At 35.4% G+C, this 22,730-nt stretch overlaps 1 protein-coding gene across 21 annotated transcripts in view; it reads left to right on the forward strand.

The window, feature by feature from the left end:
- The first annotated feature begins 350 nt into the window (after positions 1-350).
- MFF (mitochondrial fission factor) overlaps positions 351-22,730 on the forward strand; it is a 28,503-nt gene continuing 6,123 nt past the window's right edge. The window contains exons 1-8 of one of the 21 annotated variants that reach the window (XM_036422447.2): positions 351-524; positions 4,394-4,505; positions 5,271-5,448; positions 6,424-6,644; positions 7,860-8,029; positions 11,198-11,286; positions 14,017-14,091; positions 17,879-18,037. In XM_036422447.2, coding sequence (XP_036278340.1) covers positions 5,411-5,448; positions 6,424-6,644; positions 7,860-8,029; positions 11,198-11,286; positions 14,017-14,091; positions 17,879-18,037 — 752 coding nt within the window. In that variant the 5' untranslated portion in view covers positions 351-524; positions 4,394-4,505; positions 5,271-5,410. Of the gene's footprint in view, positions 525-4,393; positions 4,506-5,270; positions 5,449-5,640; positions 5,660-6,163; positions 6,371-6,405; positions 6,645-7,859; positions 8,030-11,197; positions 11,287-14,016; positions 14,092-17,878; positions 18,038-21,563; positions 21,597-22,730 lie in introns of those variants that run through there. The other 20 variants (XM_036422449.2, XR_006740461.1, XM_045575355.1 and 17 more) reach the window with 20 other exon arrangements.

Below are 22,730 nucleotides of genomic sequence, written 5' to 3' on the forward strand. Positions count from 1 at the left end.
GTTATTCACCAAGGTCACCCCACTAAATTACATTTTTAACTACAAGTCACTTGCAGAGCTAGCGACAAGGGCAGAGTCCCAGACCTCACGCCAGAGGTCCTGATGGCGGCGGCCCTGAGCATGGCTATTTAACTGGCTGCCGCAAGTTTCCTTGCGGACATGAGGGTCTCAGAGACCACGAACGCTACCTGTACGCGAACCAAACACCTACCGTGAGGAGTCGTCCCCTGCGGTTGGTACGCGGCCCAGGCCAGAGATGCACCAACGGCCAGCATCCCGGAGGCAAGGCCCCGCCCACGGCGCCGTGGCGTCACGTGACCGCGGCGCGGCCTGCGCTACGGGTCCCGGGAAGGGCCAGCCCCGGCCGTTCTCGCGTCTCTGTCGGCCCGCTGCGGGCCGCTCTGGCCGGTGTTTCGCCCGGGCGCCTCCGTGCGCTCGGCCAACGGCCTCCGAGAGCGCCCACCTGAGCCGCCAGGAGCCGGCGGGCGACGGCCCTCGCCGGGGCCTCTCCAGCGGGCCCAGGGGTGAGTACTGACGTCTTCCCGACCCGCGACCTGCAGCCCGGCGCCGAGGCCGGGATCCTCCGGCCGCCGGAGGGACCCGCGTCAGCCCCGGTGCGTCCCTGGTGTCTTCCCGGCCCGAGTCCCGACCCCCGACCCCCGACCCCCGACCCCTGGGGCTTTTCGCCTTCACCCCAGGCCTTCCGCCTTCTCAGGCCTGGCTTCCCCATCTGGCCCTGTGGGGAAACTGCCCTGCAAACGTTTGGAGCAACCTCTTCACCCTCTCTAGGTCGCTGCCTCATTGTCGAAACATTTGGATTGTTTTGTGTGTGTTTTTTCCATCTAAAATAGCTCGGGGGAGGAGGGGAACAACTAGAGAGGGCCTGAGCTTGAACCAGGCGCTTTTTTGGTCGTCTTCCCTCCCTCCGGGTCAAGGTCTTTGCATCTTTAAGTGTGTGACCTTGAGCTAGGCACCTGCGGTCTCGAAAAGTAGTTTGTGCCGTTGTTTTGTTTTTCTTTTGACTTCGTGAAAAGTACGTGTTGGAAAAGAAAGGCCTTGTGGAAAGCCGGGTCAGACGCAGCGAGAGGCCCAGGCGGGCCCTGCCTGTGAGCATCCTTGTTCGCAGGTGCACCTGCTTGAGCGGCCCCGGGATTGAATTCCTCCCGGGAGCGGGGAGCGGGGAGCTGAGCTCCCTTCCCGCCGAGCCCGGCCCCTGCCCTGGGTGTGCGGGACGAGTCATGACCCGCAGCCGTGGAGCAAGGCACTCAGGGGTGGAGGTGTCTCTTAATTGCAGAAGATGAGAAAAGCCTGGGGCCCTTGTTCTTTGTTCCCAAATATAGAACCAGTTGTTTCCAGGCCTCTCTTGCAAGGAGGAATTTTAGCTGCCGTGCAAATTTTAACTTGTGTGTTTTCTCTCCCTAGATGAAAAGCATTGGCTTCTGTGTCAATGTCCTTAACTAATGAGATCCCAGAGAAAAATCCCTTAGGAAAATGGATTTGGAAAGAATTAGAACCACATAGTTGTACTTAGCAGTTTTTCCCCTTGTGATTACATTGGGGGAGGCGGGGGGGGGGGGGGGGGGGGGCTTGTTACGCTTTGATTGGGGGCGGGGAGCTTCTGTCTTTTTTGTTTCAAACGCTTGTGAATTGGCTTTGCTATTCTTTCCAAAAGGAAATTGTGGTGTTCTGTTCCTTCCTGTCCAATAGGGCTGCCTCATTTTAGGATTACGAAGTTTGGTTGGACTCTCCTACTTTCTGGTTTCAAAGTTGTTTTTCTGTGGATTCAAAAGCATATTTTAAAACTTGATCGTTTATATTTTTCAAGTTTTCAGTGATTTTTATTAAGCTAAAGTTAATTTTGGATTGCTACACCCTGACTTTCTAATAAACACATTCTTTTAAGGATAGTTGCTTGGAAAGAGTACTGAAGCAGGTGACCTAGATTAAAACCTTGAACTAGGTCCACACAATGAGTGATCAAGAATTGGCCTTTTTTTCTTTTCTTTTCTTTTCTTTTTTTTTTTTTTTTGTAATTAGGCAATTATATAAATTTGTGCAACCATGATCAGTTTGACCCAATTTGTTTCTGTCACTCCCTATGCTTTTTCTCTGGGTCCCAGTGTTTCGACATAGAAAATAAGAAAGTAAAGCATGAACCATTGTGTGCCAAAATTGGGATACTTTTCATGAGTGGGATGTGACTGACTTGATTCTAGGTGGTGTATGATTGAGGGTTTTCGTAATAGTTTCTGTGATGTGTATTTAAACTGTGGTTTAAGGTAATGATGTAAAATTTCCTTTTAAACAGTTGGGTTAAAGTAAAGATTAGTGTAACAGCGTAAATGTGCTGTGTGAATATGAGTAAAACCATGAAGTTGGTAAATTATTGATGTTTGGGAACCACTGGGCTTAGAAAGTAGAGATCTAAGATCATCCATGATTTTGAGAGAAATTTTGTGTCCTTAATTTTATAACAGAATTAGAGGCCTGGTGCATGAAATCTGTGCACTCATGAGGGGTGGTGGCAGTCCCTCAGCCTGGCCTGCGCCCTCTTGCAGTCTGGGAGTCCTCAGGGGATGTCTGACTGAAGGCCCAGGCCCGCTCTCTGGGACATCCTTATCGCTCCTTCAGAGGTGGGAAAGGCTCCCGCTACCGCTGCTGCACTCACCAGCTGTGAGCCTGGTCTCTGGTGCACTGACCATCGGGGGCAGCTCCTGTGTTGGGCATCTGCCCCCTGGTAGTCAGTGTGCATCATAGCAACCGGCTGTTCCTCCGTTTGGTCAATTTGCATATTAGGGTTTTATTATATAGGGTAGGGGTGTCGAACTCAATCAGAGAAGGGGCCAAAATCTAAAATCCAGCCTAAATCGTGGGCCGAATGGTTTACTGAACAGTCATAAACTGTCATTGTGATGGAAACGCAGCAGAGTGCAGTGATGACAGCGCGGTGCGGGCCACATTGCAAGGCCTGGCGGGACGGATTTGGCCCGCGGGCCTTGTGTTTGACACATGTGATATAGGGTATTAGTTCTGGTTACCTAGTAGATTCTAAGGGAGAAAACTTCGGGAATTAATATCTTAACTCCAAATGAGAAGTTTATTTATTGTCAAAATCTATTACCAAAAATGTCATAGTCTAATAAGGGAAAGTAAAAAAATAGATTTTGATTTATTTTACATAAGCAGAATACTAGTAATTGGGATAGTTCGGCATTAAATCTTTGTAGAAAAGTTGGATTTACTCTTAATTTAAGTAACTCTGAGTGGCTACAGGAGTAATTTGGCTTTTTCCAGTAGCTGTCTTTTTCATGTCCACCTTTATGATCTAAGTCTGTAATACTCGACCAACTCAAGATTCTCCTAAGATAAGCTGTTGCTATATAATAGAATGTCCCAGTGGAAAGTTAATTAGACTGAAATTCAGTAAATGGCATATAGAGAATGCCACATTTCTGGGAGATAATGTTCTACAATTTGTGAGCTTTGTTTATTATTGTAAAACTTCAATTTTTAATGTCCCAAGACTATAATCCTTCAGACACATCTTTTTAGTGTTATTTCTAAATATAAGCATTTACTATGCTTCTGATTCATACAAGTATAGGATGAGTATCTCATCTAGAATGATGCACAAAAATTGATTATAGAGATTGTGGGGACCTGAGTGGTGATAGGACAGGATCTGTGGACACTTTGTTTTCTTTGTATGTTTTTATATGCTTTGTACTGCATGCACATATTATTGGTTTAAATTAAATACTGAATAATTTTTATATATGGAATTAAGTTCTAAGTAAAATTTAGCCAATACATTTGTTACTTCCTAATATATATGTGTATGTATGTATATATACACTTATATGTGTGTATGTATATATATGTACAAGCATTAAGATTCTTTAAAATTTATATATATTTTTCATCTGCTACATTTTTCTAAATTCAAATCAGAAATAACTAGTCTATTATTTTATCTTGCTTAACTAATGAATGGTTGTAGGACACTATCTGATGGCCCAGTTGGCCAGAGCATCATCCTGTTTACCAAAAGGAGGCGGATTGCATTCCTGGTCAGCGCATGTTCAGGAGGCTGTGAATCAATGTCTGTCTGTCTCCCTCCTTCCCACCTTCCCTACCTACCTCCATCTAACTCCCTCCCCTTCTTTTCCTCGTCTCTCTCTCCCTCTCTTCAACTCTCTAAAAACCAATACTTTTTTTAAAAAAATTATAAAATTGGTTGTAAGTTTTTTAAGTGTTTCTTTATTTTATGGGGTTTTTTTAAATATAAGGTGGTGCATCTTTGATGACTTTTATCATTTGGAGGTTTTCCAAAAATGAATTCCTAATGTGGTATCACCTAGTTTCTCGCTGAGCTCCTGTTTTTCTCCCCCAGGGACAAAAGGGGCTCTGTCTCCAGCACGTGCACTCTGAAGCAAGTTAAAGGATTTACTATGAAGCACAGAAGCAGATAGTGCCACGTAGCAAGTTGTAGTTGGTACACATTTGTGAGTAAAGATGTTCTCTTTTAGCTCTCTTTTCTTAGCCTTTAAAACATCTGCATGCCAGATCCTTCAAATTCATACATTTGAGTAAAGAATAAAAAAGCAAGTTCACAGTCTTCATTAACCAGTTGAGCAATCTCTAAGAACTCTCCTAAACTTCTCAGAGAAGTGGTGCTTCAAGTGTGTAATTATATCTCTGACATGGAGCTTAAGAAATATCCCAGCTATGACTTAAAGTTATACTGCCATACTTATACTTAAAAGTTATATCTTATTGCCCTTGATTTGGGGAAAATGTTTTTGCTGAAAATGTAGTATGGCTTCATTTTCAAAGTTAATTTTTTTTTTTAAAGAAAACACAGCTTATACATCAAATATTAAAGCTTCTTGAAATACATTTACTTCTGCCTTTTACATTCTCTTTGTGGTTTCTTTTTTAGTCAATAAAATGAAGAGGATTTTTTCCCTTAAAATGTAATGATTAGAGTTGTACAGCAAAGTGTTTTGTTTTGTTTTTCTAATCTGACTTCTCATTTGTATATACATTGGATTAGCTTTTCTTTATGCTGTTGGCAAAATCATAAAATAACTGTATTTAATACCATATAGAATAACTTTATTTAGGAGGGATTTGAACATTTGTTTCTCAGATCAAGCCCCAAAACTCTTAAAATCCAAAAATTATTTTAAGTAGATATTTCTTTTATTCATAGGTTTCTTAAGAAATTAATTATTGAAATACTGATTTTTATTCTTTCTTTTTTACAGCTGGAAAAGCAGTGTCCGTGTTGTTATGTACACCTCCAAAAAAATTCAGATCTGTAGGGGAATTGTTGTGTAAAGTAAACTGAACTACAGGGTAGCAGTATTTTAATAGCTATTATAGACGTGTTTTAACTATATTAAAAATGAGTAAAAGAAAAACCTGTGACCCACCAATAGGAAGGTCAGTGACATTTTATTCAGTTGAGCTGGTATTAATAGGCTTGAGCAGCAGTGGCCTTAAAGCTAATTGCCATGGGCTAACCATGCTCTTTTACATTTTTATCAGCATTTTGTGTTTTGGGGCAACTTTCTTTCTACTGCATTTCCCTGCAGCATGGATCCTTCTTTAATTCAGGTTACTCAATGCATCTGTACCATCTTTCCCTTTAAAGGCATGTCATGCTTTAAAATAATATACATGTAAATGTGATATTAAATACAAATTAATAATATGAAACTTTCAATCCCTCAAAATGAATGTATACATTAAGGATTTATTAATGCATATGCTATATTGGATTTCATTGCATCTCAGTCATCAGATATACATTCAGCAAGAGATGTTTTAATTTGTATTTTGTGATTTTTCAAGGGATTGCATCTTTTTAGTACATTTGCCTTATAAATCTGATTTTTGTCTCTTTTTTTTTTTCCATGCATGACAGCAATTTCAATTTTTCCTTTTTGTAAAGTCTCAGCAGCTATTCTTCTAATAATTGATTATGAATTTTTAATTTTAAGTTTTCTTTCAGGCATTTTTGAGCTACAAGTAGCATGCATATCTATACTGTGTGTGTGTGTGTGTGTGTGTGTGTGTGTACGTGTACATGTACATGTACATGTGCACACGCACAAATTTGTGTTGTGGTTATACAATAATTTTTTAAATTTGCTCCCAAACAGTAGTTTCAAGATGCAGTTTCAACTGATAAGGGAGAGAAGGCATTAAATTAAAGAAAACATTTTCTTCACCTTTTATTTTTCTTTTGTATCTATTTAGTACTCAGAAATGAGAAGTCTCTTTTGCTCTTTCAGTAAGGTATTGTCATCTAACTTCAATGCAGAGAAGACTAACGTTTTCATACTCAGTCACACTGTCTTTATTTATTTATTTATTTATTTATTTATTTATTTATTTATTTATTTTTGCCCACAGAGTGAGTGGGGCAGCATTTCCTTCTCCCACTCCTGCCGAGATGGCGGAAATTAGTCGAATTCAATATGAAATGGAATACACCGAAGGTATTAGTCAGCGAATGAGGGTCCCAGAAAAATTAAAGGTAGCACCACCAAATGCTGACCTGGAACAAGAATTCCAAGAAGGAGTTCCAAATGCCAGTGTGATTATGCAAGTTCCAGAGAGGATTGTCGTAGCAGGTATTTTACATTTGGGTATTAGTGCCTGGCTTATTTTTGTTTTACATATTTTTAGGAAAACTTTATAGTTTTTCAAAACATTGGGGTTAGAAAATGCAACTTACAGTTTTTTCAAAAATGTTATTTATTACAATGTGAAATTTCAAACAATGTTTTAATCAACTAATTATTGAGGTGTAATACATTATATACATATAATATGTATAATTTTTAAGTGTATAGCTTGTTGAGTTGTTTTTTTTAAAATATATTTTTATTGATTTCAGAGGGAAAAGGGGAGGGAGGGAGAGATAGAAACCTCAATGATGAGAGAATCATTGATCAGCTTCCTCCTGCATGCACCCCACTGGGGTTCAAGCCCACAACCTGGACATGTGCCCTTGATCAGAATTGAACCCAGGACCCTTCAGTCCATAGGCTGACACTCTATCCACTGAGCCAAACGAGCTAGGGCATAGCTTGATGAATTTTAACAAATGTATACACCCATGTAACTTCTACCAGTTATAGAACACTGTCCAGTTATAGAACATTTTCATTACCCCAACAGGCCCATCTCATTTAATTTTTATCCTTCAATTTCAGGCAACCGTAATCTATAATCAGAGAGTAGATTTATTTGTCTTTCCTAGAGTTTCATATAAATGGAATTATACACTGTATCCTCTAGGTTTTGGCTTCTTTTGCTGTGTGTTATTGTTTTTGAGTTTCTTTCCTGATGTTGCTTATATCTTGTTCATTCCATTTTATTACTGAGTAATAGTTCTATTGTGTAGATATACCATGATTTGTTTATCCATTCACCTGTTGAGGGGCATTGAGTTGTTTTTTTGTGGGTTTGTTGTTGTTTTTTCCTGTTTTTTTTTTCCTTTTTTGCTCTTGGGGCTATTAGGAATAAAGCTGCTATGAATATTCATATACAAATCTGTGTTAGGACATGTGTTTTACATCTGTAGGAGTGGAATTGCTAGATCATATTATAAGTTATGTTTAACTTTATAAAAAGCTGTCAAGCTGTTTTTTAAATTGGTTGTGATCTATTATATTCCCATCCGTGATGTATGAGAGTTTCAGTTGCTCCATATCCTTATCAGCATATTGTATTGTCAGTCTTTAATTTTGGCCATTCTAGGGTATGTAGTAGCAAATACAGTTTAATAAAAGTACTAGCTTTTTAAAACCTCCCTTCTTGCCTTTTTATATTTTTACTCCCAGGAAACAATGAAGACATTCCATTTTCAAGGCCAGGAGATCTGGACCTCATTCAGTCAACTTCTTTAAAACCTCTGGCACTAAAAACACCACCTCGTGTACTTACACTAAGTGAAAGACCACTAGATTTTCTGGATTTAGAAAGACCTCCTTCAACCCCCCAAAATGAAGAAGTAAGTAGAGTTTTAACATCAACTGAATTTGAAATAATAGAAGAAAAAGCAAAAGCTAAAGAGGAGTTAAGAGGCTATATATCCTATCATTAGCAACATGTAATGAAAGCCTTCTGCATGGACCATTAATTACTATAAATTCTGGTTTATAGATATCCCAAATAAGATATTCTGCTAGTGTGTTATTTTTAATTTAAATCATGTCTCAGGAAAAAGCAGATTTGAGGGAAATCATGAACCTAGGCACAACACCTTCAATGATACAGAAAAAGTTGGGAAGTTGAGCATAGGAATAGACTCACTTTGTTACAAAAGCAATCTGGCATACAGAGCAAAGGAAGGCTCCTTTTACGTTGATACTACCTATTCTCCCTGCTTGCTGAAAGTTTCTACTGAGTTAATTACCGTTATGTTAATTAATATAACATTAATAGCCATGTTGACCTAAATATGGCAATATGGATTCATAAGGTGTTAGTAGCCATGTTCAGATCTTGACTCTGCCATTGATTCAGGGCCAATTTGTAAAACTTATTTTCTGTGATGGTTTCTGTAGTTGCAACTTTTTCTTTATAGCTTCTAAAATTGTACTATGAGATAATGTGAAACATCTTTTTCTTGATAATGGAACTACCTGTCTTTCATCTTTCATATAGTCCTTTCCAAGGAGGATAAAGGACCTATATTACATAGGGAAGTGGCATTTCCTAGTACTAGTTATGGACTTTTCTTAAGTTGGAAGTTTCTGCTGAGGTAAGAGAGAAAATATACTTGTAGGTGCTAGTGTTCACATTAAGTATTTGCTTGGTGAAAGACACTAAATTTGAGTGTTCACATGATGGAAAAGGCACTAAGGTATTTGCAGAATTGTGTTTGTTTAAGAAATATTTCTTTGAATTTTATTGTAAGACACTAGATTGTGAGACATAGTTCCTGCATAGTGGTATGAGTGAGGGAAAGATACACACACAAAGATTTTTTTAATAGCAAGGAAAAATGAAAATTATGAAGATCGTTACACAAGACAAAAGATAACCACAGCATGCTCCTAGTTGGAGGCCCAGTTTTTGGCTCCCCAAAGTTCCCACCAGAAATTACAGCTGTGAATAGTATTATCTTGGAGTAAGGATTCTGCCAGGAGAGAAACCCTCCCTTTAATATTCTTCTAGTTTTGTTTTTCTTTTGATCTTCCTTCTTCCACTATTTTAGACACATGCCTACTTGGTATAAAGAACTGACTGGAACAAGCCACCCACTCTTCTGACTAATTACTTTACACCTGAGTGAGGAAAAATTGCTCTTAGTAGATCTAGATTTTAAGTCTATATGGGTTTGCTTTTGTAGTAATTTTGATATCTAGTCAAATGTGATGAGTGCACAGAGTACATTATTGTTGGGGTGAAAAACTTTGGCTGAGAATTAGATCTAATTTTGAAGGCCTTCTTTAACAACATGACTTTGGGCAAGTTATTTAACAATTCCAATGCTCATCTCTGAAATAAAAATGAAATAACACCAAGTACCTAAGATTCTTGTCGGAATTAAATATAATAGTGCATGTAATGTGTCTAGCAAATGTGTTTTGTTATGTTAAAAGCACAGTGTGTAAATCTTGTTATGAAAGTTAAAATCCTATGACAGGAGCCAGATCCTGAGATGCAAGAGAGGCGTATCTGATTTCAGTATTGAAGGAAAGCAATGATGATGCTCTGTGCTTCAATTCCATAGAAGAGTCACGCAGCCCTCAATAGACAATTAACCAGTGAGCAAAGGAAAAAGGAAGGAACCAGTTCTAGTAGCTTTTTGAAAATGGATTGAAATAGAAGAGCAGTTCGGCCTTATGTGCTGATATCATAGATGATTCATTCAGATGCTATTCAATATCAAGTGAAACCCCTGAATAGTTTACTCTGTAGTAGTCATTTTACAGCATATGCCACGGTTTCTCAACCTCAGCACTATTGACATTTTGGACTGAATAATTCTCTATTTTGAGGGTTTTTGTCCTTTTGTAACAGCATTGTTGATCTCTACTTACTAGTTGCCAGTAGCGTCCTTCAAGTCATGAAAAGCAAAAAGGTTTCTAATAGCCAAAAGGTGGAAACAACCCATATCTTCATCAGCTGATCAATAGATAAGCAAAACGTGGTATATCCATATAGTGGAATATTATTTAGCCATACTAAGGAATAAAATATTTACAGCTGCTACAACATGGATGACCATAGAAAACACGCTAAGACAAGCCAGACAGAAAAGGCCGTATGTTGAATGATTCCACTTACACGAAATATCCAGAATAGGCAGTTCCCACATATGGAAAGCAGATTACTGGTTTTAAGGGGGTGGAGAGAGAGGGAAATTGGAGTAACTGCTTAATGATAATGATTATGAGGGGGCCAGGAAACAGTGGCAGCTGCACTGTTTATTTTGCTCATGGATTCTGTGAGTAAAGAATTTGCATCAGGCATAATAGGGAAAACCTGTTTCTGTTCTACACTATGTGGAACTAAGGCGGGAAGTCTTGACGGGATGATTTGGCAGCTTGAGGCTACAATCTGAGATTTATGCATGTCAGTTAATAGTAGCTGGTGTCAGATTTCAGCTAGGCTACACATGGCCTTTTCATGTGACTTCTTATGCTTCCTGGCATCATGGTTTCATTGTTGCAAATATGAACAGTCTTGAGAAAAAAGGCAGAAACTTACTATGGCTTATGACCAAGCATCAGTAGCCACATTGCAACCATCTTTCCAATTTCAAGGGAAGTGGACACATAGATCCCATTCCTAATGAAAAGAGGTCAATGATACATTTGTAAGAAGAGCTTGTGGAATGGGAAATTGTGGTTATTTCCTTTAAGCTAGGAAGACTGTTTTTTAGTCTACTTTTTAGGTATTCAACCAAATCTGAATTTGTTTAAACCCCAGAAGCCAGAAACATTTATTTATAATAAAAATATAAATTTTCTATAATATATGTACCTTTAAAGCTGTTGAGAATTTTCTTAAATAATATATCTATATTACACATGCCTACCAGCAATTCTTACTTTTTGTTGTTGTTGTTGTAAATTTTGTGAGTAGCCTTGATTAAGGTTCTTTTGATGCTAAGCAGCTATTATGCTACTAAGAATATTTCCTATTCCCTTACCTTTGTGCCTAACAGGTCCGTGCAGTTGGCAGGCTAAAAAGAGAGCGCTCTATGAGTGAAAATGCTGTTCGCCAAAATGGACAGCTGGTCAGAACTGATTCCATGTGAGTACAACCACTAAGTACTGTGTCTCCTTTACGTTTTCTCTATAGATATTGTCTGTCTCATCTTTTTCTAAATTTACATTTTTTAATTCTCAAATTTAAAAAAAAGCATGTGTTTTATGCCTAAGAAATTTACTTCTAATAGCATTTAAAATCTGTTTTGCATTTGCATTACTTTTACATAATTGCAATACTTGTAATAATCTTAAAAACCTGACCATTTGTTAGTTGTAAACATTTTTCAACAGCATTATCTTTTATGTATATAGTAGTCTTAGCAAAGAATGAATTGCCTATTTGGGGAATCTTCTATAAAGCATACTTAAGAAAAATTGATAAATGTTAAGTGCTCAGTTCTGTGCATCCTTTAAAATCATTTTATCTAGCATGTTGGTTAAAAAATAAAGAAAAGGTAAACACTTTATATAAAGAAAATCTTTATTTCCAAATTACTTAATTTGTCATAAGATTGTGAATTAACCCTTTCTAGCTCTGCTTCTAATGAGCTGTGTTAAATAATGTACCATAGGCGAGTATTTTTTTTTTTCTTTTCTAGGATTATTTTTTTATCTTCCTGCCTACCAAGTTATTGAATTATTAGGTTCCTTTTATTTTCCAAAAATGCAAGTATATTGCTTAAAGGACTATTTGTTTAAAACTCTTTCTCATTTGGCTAAATTATCACACCCTGATCTTAAAGCTCCCTCACTATAAGATGCTTTAAATCAGGCAAGTGCTTTTATGTTTTTATCAAAACTAATGGGTTTTTAATAAATTAAACATCCCTTTATTTGCTAGTCAGTATTTTAAATCTAAAAGCCTTTGGTAACTTTGGCTTTTTAAAATAGATGATTTAGATATTTAATGTAAATTAATGTCTTCCTCAGTAACAGTTACTAAGAACTCATTCATTGTGAACCAAAGTTGATGCCAAGCATTATAATGTTAGTTTCTTTGGGAACTGCAAAAGAATTAGGAAATGAAACATTTCTCTCTTGCAAATCTAGGTAAAAGCAAAACATTTAAATTTCTACGCAAAATAACTAGAGTACAATACAAGTATACCATTATATTAAACATTACTAAGTTCTAGTTTGAACCTTATCAAAGAGTGATGGTCTTTGATGGGCATAAGGCAGTGGTCGGCAAGCTCATTAGTCAACAGAGCCACATATCAACAGTATAACGATTGAAATGTCTTTTGAGAGACAAATTTTTAAACTTAAACTATATAGGTAGGTACATTGTTATTAACTTAATTAGGGTACTCCTAAGCTGGCCTTTGCTAAAAACTCAAGGGGCCAAAGAGCCACATGTGGCTCGCAAGCCACAGTTTGCCGGCCACTGGTATAGGGGCTCTCTTATATTAGGTGCCAGAATGGTAACTTCTCTGATCTCTTAGGGAATCTTTAAATTCTCCCTGGAATAGTTAGAGTTATTCTGAATTAAGTTACATAGGAGGAAAGTAAGTTCAAATTAATATTTCCTTTAGGGGATATTGATCTGAAATGTTCGACCACTATTAATGCGAAATTTTTTTTAACTGTATGTTTTCTTGAAGGTGACTGGTTGGCAGTGATATCAACCAGCCTATGAAATCATTTTTCTAGAATACTTAAAAGAATATTATACAAATGGTGAAAAAGCTACATAGTTTATGGCTCATTTAGAGCCCTCAGAATGATTCCACATAACCTCAGAGCTTTAATATTTTCTATATGTAATATTTTTTAAGCCATCAAAGGTTTTAATAAACTTTTCTGCTATATAAAGATAGGGCTTATTTAGGTGTTTAATATTTTGAAATTTCACACTAATGAAATAAAAGCATCATGCTTACATCATGCTTACATCACTTTTGTTTTTATCCTCACAACATATATATTATTGATATCTGAGTTCAGTTAAAAAGAAAGGAAACAGCTGTATTATGTATAAAAACCATTCTACTCTGTGATTGAGAGTAGATGATTAAATCGTAAGATATTTTTGCAGTTGCCAATAACATAAGTTCCTCATAAAAGAAAAGATTAACAGACTTAACTAATATTTGATTTCTTTTTTTTAACTGCCTTAATGGCATTTTCAGTTTTATAAAACTGAAAACCTCACGTGTTAATTTTTGGTAGTAAAAACAACATGAATATTTAATTATAAATTTAATATTGAAATGCTTACTTTACTTACCCATACTTTTTATTATGGTGGTTATATATATGTTACCATGTCATTTTAAGTAAGTTACTTAACTGTCGTCTTATTAATAACATGACCTTGCCTTTTCTTCTACCATATTAATTTTTACAACTTAAAATTGAATTCATCTGTAAGAATCTACATTTAATTAACCTTAGGAACTTTATTTAACTTGGTAACATGGTCAGGAAGAAACTATTAATAAAGTTACATTTTACTTCTAAAGTAATTATCAAACTATTGCTGTCTTTGCCTAAGTTAATCTTTTCTTTGTAATATGAGAGTAATTATGTGTCATTGTGCATGAACCTTTGCCTACCTTTACTTTTATTCCTTGGCATGAAGATTAGAAGTACATATGGGTGTAAGAACAAGAGCACTGGCCCCTGTTCTCTTAATTACTTTCAACAGACAGTAGGTTGATTGTGGTCAGCCATAGATATAAAAATGAATTCTGACCAGTAGAATCGTATCTAGCTTTTCCTTTGTGTTATAAAAACTGAATATGTAAAAGAAGCATAATTATTATTTAAGGTGGCACAGATCAGATTCTGCCCCAAGAAATAAAATTTCAAGGTTCCAGGCACCGATTTCTGCACCGGAATACACGTAAGATTTTATCTGCTCTGCTTTTCACCAGTAGGAGTTATTTTATTTTGCAGGCTTATGTCATACTAATATTTCACCAGGTAATTGGCATATAATATGCTAATTGGCATATAATATGTTTGGCTTTTTAGTACCTCTGTTACAGGATTTCTCAAACTGTGATCATACACTTTATATAGAAAAACAAACCAACTAAAAAAGTTATGTGTGATTTGGGGCATACCGGTGAAAGTGAAATGGAAAAATTTACACATAAGCATCTGAAACCTATATAATTTTATTAACCAGTATCACCCCAATAAGTTCAATATATTTTTTTAAATTACACTTAAAGACCAAGCATCCTTTTTCACTTTATTTATTTTTCTTTGGTTGGAATAGTCTCTGTTGATTCAATTTTAACCAAGTTTAGTGATCCCAATTTTTTATTTTTTTATTTTAGCATACTATCTTGTTTCATTTTGAGTCAGGAGAATGGAATGTAAGTGTGGTTTATCATTGAGGTTTTTTTAAAAATATATCATAGATTAAAATCCTGCTTGGAAAAATATTTTGCAATCATTTAGACCCATGGAGCGAATGGAAATATTGGCATTTAGTTATAAGAATTTAAAAACTAATATAGTCCTTAAGCAACAAAAGCCACTCTGGCAACCAACAATTTTTCCCTTATTCTGGTTCTCTTATTATGCTTTTAGGAGCTAGTAAATTGCCTTAAAGAGTGGCAACAAATTAGTGTTCTCTGTATATAAAATTTCAAGAGAAATGACACAAGATTCGTATTCCAATGAACATTGTTCTCCCCCTTTTCCTATTGCACCTTTATTCATTTTTGGGAGAGGCTAGAGCCTCCCCAAAGCAATTATCCTCACAGTTTGAGAAACATTATTACTATGAAAACCCATCAGGAAAGAGGTACTTGACTTTGGACTTTCCTTTTAATGATGACATAGCTATGCCAAGTAAATTTTCATTTAAATTTGAATTTTGACATTGGCTAGTGTTTATTAACACTCATGTCATACAATTTTATGTAAGCATGAGGTAAAGCTATTACTAATGAAGTAGCATGGTAAACATGGGTGCTTTCTTAAAAATTGTCTAATCTTTCATAAAAGAAAAAGATAAAGGTGAGATTTTGCTGTTTTATCACATTACTAAGATCAATTTATCCTCAAAGTGCATTTTTATTAAATTATTAATATTATAACATTTGCTTAAATAATCTCAGTGCCTTTGCAATATGTTTACTTTTTTATTTTTCACGATAGTTCACTTGTCAAAAAAAAACAAAACACCCAAAAACCAAAAAGTCACACTTCCTTGGTTGGGTGGATGAGTGGACTGAGATGGAACTAACTCTAAAAGCACTCACTGTTTCCCTTTCCAGTCCATGCTAGGTGGTGGTGGGCATGCCAGCTTGAGTCAGACTGATGGTTAAAATGGGGATTAATTCTTTTTGTTCTTATATTTGCTTATTTTTAAAAAGACTTGCAAGACAGCTTAAAGCTTTAAAAAGATTGCTGCAGTATTTATTGCTTCTAATCAGGCTAATTTTGTTCATCTTTAGATGAAAATAAATTTTAACAATCAAGGGCATTTAATCTATACAAAATACTGTTCAATGTGATCATCAGTTAAAAAAATACTTCCTATTCTGTTTTTGCTCTTTATGATGGATTGCAATATAAATTAATAAAAACGTATATTTCTTACTAATTTTTGAAAATATTTCTTTTGATAAACCATCATAAATCCAAATAGGTTTTTTATGGTGGTCTTTGATGAAATATCTTTACTAGTAATGATAGACTTAATTTTATATTTTATCTTTCTACATGTTTTATAAGTTACAATTGAGGATCATGTAAGGTTTTTAATTACCAGATCACAATTTCATATGATCATAGAATCGTAGAATTGGAAGAGATCCTACAGACTTTTAGAACTCTACCTTCTGTGCATTTTATCTTAAGATTTTTTGCAGTTAATTTTAAAATATTTTATGCTTGACTACTTTATGAATACATCTAATTTCCTATTGCTTTAACTGGCAAAAGTGATTTCTCTCAAAGGAAATAGTTTCTTTTTAATTTTTAATGGGCAAAAATCTATCAAACTTTTTTCACAGATTTGCATTTAGTTTATTGACATTGTTGCTATAAGATTATTCTAAATACTCATTATTATAGACTTTAATATAATAGTGTGTAACTAATTTATTTACTAATATAGAATGATATGCAGAAGTATTTAATTTCAGCACCAAGATGCAAAGACAAAAACTTTAATAAATATTGTACTAATTGGCCTTTTAAAACTTGCTTAGGTAAATTTAGCCAGGTATGTTGGCAGCTCTATCACTTTTTATTCCTGCCTCTTATGACACTTTTCTAACATGAATTCAGTCTGGTTTCTCACAAAGAGCAAGAATTCCAGGTGTTCCCAGGCTGCCTAGAGGTTTCTGAGTGACAGACGAGTGCCTAGACTTTGAGACCAGGCAGACTGCTCTTTTCACTCTTGTGGGATGTCGAATATGGGTTTTGCCAAGTACAATGGGGCAGTTGCTAAATTGGCTTATGTATATCCCAGAATATTTGTGGTCTCTGGACAGGCTTTTAGGGTGACTGTCCATGAGTTTACATCAGAAAACTTGCATTTCTTTTTATATCATTAGGCCTACTTCCTATGGTGAATCAGCCCTGACATTAGTTTCTCTATGTCAAGTTTTGGCTTAGATCTTTCTCTTCAAAGTAGTCTTTTACTGTACTTCTCATTTTGGATTATTAAGACTTTCAAAGTTATTCACAAAATTGTGGAGATTTTGTTTTTAATTTCCTGGGACTGTGAGAATAATATTAGATGACAGCTATCTTTTCAAAAATTATCCCACACTTATTTTGTGGTTTCCAAATAAATACATGTTAATTTAGAAAAGATTACACAAGTCAAAATACAAGATTTTCTCTTTTCACTTGTTCACTGTGTGCTCCATTTTATTTTGTTTTATTTTGGACATAATCACAGGATGAGGTTTAAACAAGTCCCTGAAAATACAGCAATCTTAAGAGTTTGGGTTACAGCTGTAAAACTCCTTCATTCATATGTGTTCAGCTTGTGGGACACACTGGCAGTGGAGCCAAAGAAACTGAATCTTAGCTCATGTGGAAAAGACTGTAAGATTACTGGCAAAGAGAAGCCCCAAAATTAAAATACTTTTATTATAACTTTAAAAACTTGAACTCATCTTTAAATTTACTCATAAACTCAGTTTGCTTCATTGTCTTTGAAATAATTGAAATAGCATTTTCATGGAATCACTTTCAATTCATGTGTTTAAACTCGTCTGACATGGGTATAACAGAATTTTCTATCGTCCGATCACCCAGTCTCCTGCAGGTTGCTTGTTAGCGGTTTGGTTTACTGAAATGGAATATGCATCCATAAAGAACGCTCTTTCTCCAAAGCTAGCAGATGAGCACACTCATTGATGTAGTGCTCTTCCCTCTCCAAAGTTCTTTGATAATTTGTGTGTGTTTTAACCTGATGTTTAAGGCTGCTCAGTTACAGATGCTGCATTGTAGCTGGTCTTTTAAGACACTTTGAAATATTAACTTATTTGATTGTGTTTTCTTAGGGGGAAATGACGGGTGGGAGAAAAGGGCAAGAAAATTAAAATGATTTTAAAATTTAAGTGTTTGGGGAAACTACTCAGCTAAAGTTTTATAAAAATCTGACTTGAGTGTTTTTTGTTTTTTTTCTTCATTTGCTGTGCTTATATAAACAGTGTGACACCATCGCCACAACAGGTTCGGGTCTGTCCTCCCCGTATGTTACCTGAAGATGGACCTAATCTTTCCTCTGCTCGTGGCATTTTGTCGCTTATCCAGTCTTCTACTCGTAGGGCTTACCAGCAGATCTTGGATGTGCTGGATGAAAACCGCAGGTGACTGGCCATCAGAGACTCTCGCCAGCTTCATTGCATACTTTTGGCTCCTTCTAGTGGATTGTGGTGTCTTTCTTTTTTGTTTGCACCTTTGTCTCTTTCTAAGATGCAGTGGTTTAAACAGTTTGCTTTGCTTTCTTTTAATTTGAAATTATTGTCCAAAATTCACATTTCATAAGATTCTGTTAGCTTTTCTTCAGTCAAGGAAAGTATTTACTTAATAATTACACACAGGAAGAATAACGATTTTTCCAAAGGTTTTGTTGACTTGTTCTAAGTACTCGAGTCCATTTTGGCTATGCTAGGAGTACTATTGGATTGAGTATAGGATGTTGAACTAGAATGTATTAATTTTCTTTAGTAAGTCTTTTTATTTCATCATTTATGGTACTAATGTGGTTGATTAATTAAACAGATTAGAAACATTGATGTCAGTGTAGCTGCCAGGACTTTTTTTTTTTTTCTTTTTCTTTTTTTTTCTTCCAATTCCTCTAAATAGGAATTTCTAGGCCTGTGTTGAAAATCCCAGGTACTGTTTGTCTTTTTGAAAATCCAATCTTTTTCCGTATTAATAATTTTTGAACATCAAGTAAAATCATTAATAGCATACCTAGACTTGTTCATACAAATAAAGTTTTTGCCACTTTTTTTGTCCTTACTTCATTACTACGTAGTATTTTTTTTAAGTTGAAACTTAGGAAGCTTTCTGGAAAAGTATGGGATAGGTATAGTCTGTTTTGTTTTCACTCCTAACATTTTATCTAGTAACTCTGAGAGTTAGTGTTGACTTTTGCAATTTGAAGAATCCTCTGGCTCTTTCATAAACCTGACTTCTTACCCGAGGAACTGATATGTGTATGGCTGTTCTGGACAAACTTTCTTATTGAGTACTTTGATCCTCACACAAGCCTCTGGGGTTTTTCCCATATTTCATAGGCAAGTTGTCCATATTGCTCAATAGGAGTTTCTGAGCCTTTTCAGGCTGGTCTAGTAGTATACATTTGGACCCAGTGACTTAAAGAGCTTAAAGAGAAAGCCCATGGCAGAGGGGAAATTTTATTTATATATATATATATATATATATATATATATATATATATATATATATATATATATCCCCAAGGGTTTCAAGACCCTTTTATGCTCTTTGAAGCTTCAAGGTTATACTTCTAACTGGTTCTTGACATACTTTTAAACTTGATGTGACTTAGAATATTTGAGGCCTGGAAGAAGAAGCAAGGTTTAGAAAGAAGAAGAAAAAAAGCATATATATATATATATGTAGTCACTCAGATCCCGTCTTGATCCATCCCACTGAGTAGCTAGCTTCATGATGAACTTTAATAAATTGTTTATCTTCTCTAGTCCTTATTTTTCTCATCTATTACATTAAGAAAATATGGAGGGTAATAATATTAACTTAGTTTTCTGGATTCTTGTGAGGAATCTCTCCCCTTTCGCCTACCACCACCACTTTTATTTCACAGTAGGGATAATGGCTTCCAATATTATTCAGTGTGGTGGGAGATCCTTCAAAAGAGACTGAATATAAGGTACCTGGAGCTTAAGAACTACCATAGTATTTCCGAAGGCCTGTTTTCTCTACCCTCCTTAAAATAAATTCATTCTTTACCTGGTATCCTTTTAACTTTTTAATTACAGTCGGTCCTTAGAAGAGACCAGATTATTAGGTCAAATTATAACATATCAAATGCTATTACAGTGAAAATATATGAATGAGAAAGATACTTATAAATCCTATGTATAATAGGATGTATGTGAAGATAATCCTATGTATCTTCACAGAAAGATACTTATAAATTAAAAAATAGCTAGATGACAAAGCGCCAGTGCTTACACACAGTTCAATGCAGTTATATGGAACTTGTAAAAAAGTTGGATTTTTTTTTTCCTTAATAATGGAAAAACATTTTGACTCCAGCTCACAAGTACAAAATCAAAATCTTAATGTAAAATTTATTTTTTATTTTTATATTATGAAAAACTATTTTGAGCCCTAAGTTTTATCTATTTTTTTCATTGTAATGAAATGATAACTTTAAAATCTCTTTGCTGGAAAGGAATTATGCTTTTTTATTCAGTTAAATGAGATTTTTTTTTTTTTAAATGCGTAAAGTAGTTGTATTAATTTTTTGCTCCTGGGCACACACCGTTGTTGTTATCTTGGAGCCTAGCAGATTAGACTTATTAGTCTATTGGATACTTTCATTATTGAAAGGGTTTTGTTTTTGTGTGGTTTTTTTTTTTTTTATCATTGTATTTCAATCTCTTGTGATCTAAATGTTGAACAAGATTTAATCAGAATTGTTAAGTGCCATATCAGTATTTATCTCTACTATAAGAACTGTCTCATATGACTTTTCAGATACAAACACTAGGAATGTGAAATTTGGATAATTGTCTACTTGCATGGTTTTAAAATGATACTGCTTATGAAGTTTCAAGTGCTTTTATGTTCTTTGCTTTGTGCATCATTTTTTCCTTTCTATTTTACTACTCTTGGCTGTTACGCTAATGTAATATCTTATCTTTGGACTTATGCTTTCACTTTAGGTAGAGTTAAATTAAGCTAGAATTATTTGACAGTCAGAAGGGAGGGAGGGAGGAGAGAAGGAGGAAAGAAAAAAGGAAGAAGATAGTCTGTCATAAAATAATGCAGATTCACAGTTGCTTAACATAAAAAGGGACACTGTTGAAAGGTTTATTTATGTATTACATATTCATTTTCTCATCTTATGAGAACTTACATGATCTAAAACAAAGCTCAACATGAAGACAAAAGTAAAATGAATGTTCACATTAGCAAAGTTAATTTATCAAAGCGCCTCAGACAAGCACAAGGTATGTTCTTTGGATTTTAGATGCTATTATGACTTAGCCCTTGGCTGGTTAGGAAATGCTCAACTCGTCTGATATCTGCTAGAGCTCCATATCTCATTCTCCAATGCAAAATATATTTAAACACTGACATATTAGTTAGCCATGCTTAGCATGTTTAAGTTTTATTTTTAGAAGGGGCTTGATTATTTTTATACAGTTTTTCTTTTGCATATTCTCTAAGCTTTGAGTATCTAAGAAACCACCATGTACATAATTTTATATTTTTTGCAAGTGTCCATATAAATATATTAGTTGGAAAACCTAGAATGCAAAGATTTAGTTGAAATAGTGTTCGTTATTTATCATTTATCTTTTTAAAATATGTGTATAATTCCTGGTCTCCCAACTAAATTATTTATTTACTGTAGCAGTTTTCATTTTTTAAAACAAGAAACACATATTCTGTTAAGTCAGATTATTTTTTACTCAAGATGGTCAATATCCAAGTTAATGCTGGAACTTGGAGAGCCTTAAGTCTCACTCCCTTTTGTCACATTAATCACAAAACATATTGTTGAACACATTATCAAAAAAGATTTGTAATGTAATTAAGTTATACTTATGAAAGAAAGTGGAAATATGCCAAATGCCTGTCTAATTTACTCTTATATGTGTCAATTGCCAGTGTAAGAAGACAAAATGAAATACGTTGTGAAAGGTAACTAGCTATCTTCTGGCTCTGCATTATAAGAGGGAAATCTCTGTGGTGGAACATACTGAATATGACAGATCCATTCGAATATGTTAGCGTGAATTTCTTTCAAAACTTTAGGTAGCACATAGCATTGGCTTTATTTAAACATTCTCATGTTAGCATAATGTAAGATTGTAGTTAACTGATAACAATTTTCCTAATGCCACAGAGTAAATATATTAGTAGGATTCAATGGGTTTAAAACCTGTCTCAAGCCATATGTGATTTCTCACTGTTCTTTAGTGAACAAATTAGAATTCTAGCAGGTCTTCTCCAGAAGACCTTCTCTGACTCCCTTATCCTCTAGGCTCCAGAAATTTATTAAAGCAACAGTAGTGCCTTTAGGAAGCATATAAGCTAACCATTAAAACTTTCTTTAATATATTGAATTGACAAAATAATAATTGTATTGTAGCCAAAATTCTACAAATATGTCAGCTTACCAAAACAAACAAAAACTAGTGCAATTTCTATTAAGTGTTTACTATAATTAAGAATTTCCTTGGTATTTAAATTCAGGCTAAACCTGATCAGTACTTAGAGAATGAGACATTCAAAACAGAATGTAAGGATTCCTAAAATCCTTATATGGATCCTATCCCCAACCTTCTCTCTGTATTTAGTAAATATTGCTGATTACTTTTTGGGGAATTGACCAGTGATCTTGTGGAACTTTTGTTTTCTGATTTTAAAAATTAAGATTTCTTGGAAAGGTTTCTGCTTACCTAGGTAAGGAACTAATTGTCCTCTGGAAACCAAGTATGTACTGAGCTAAGTGACAGTCCCCACAAAGTTTTCCAATGCACCTTAGTTTTCATTTCCAACAGCCCTGTATGTCGCTCTTGGTTGTCTCGAGATCGGACTCAGTATTGTGGCTTCTAGAATATGCTGTAGTATGTCCCTCACAGCACGGCTATGGTCTCAGCTTCAGAACTGAGGCTTGCAGCTTTGCTCTGGAGAGCTCAGGGTTTGAATGAGACACAGCTACGTGAAGTTATCAGACACTAATCAAAATTAAAAAGGCGGGAAGGAAGTAGTTGTGGGATTTGTGAGTAATGTGAAATTTTTAGTTTTTGAGATGGGCTGTTGCTATCGATG

The sequence above is a fragment of the Pipistrellus kuhlii genome, unplaced genomic scaffold, assembly GCF_014108245.1.
Source record: "Pipistrellus kuhlii isolate mPipKuh1 unplaced genomic scaffold, mPipKuh1.p scaffold_m20_p_7, whole genome shotgun sequence".
Lineage (NCBI taxonomy): Eukaryota > Metazoa > Chordata > Mammalia > Chiroptera > Vespertilionidae > Pipistrellus > Pipistrellus kuhlii.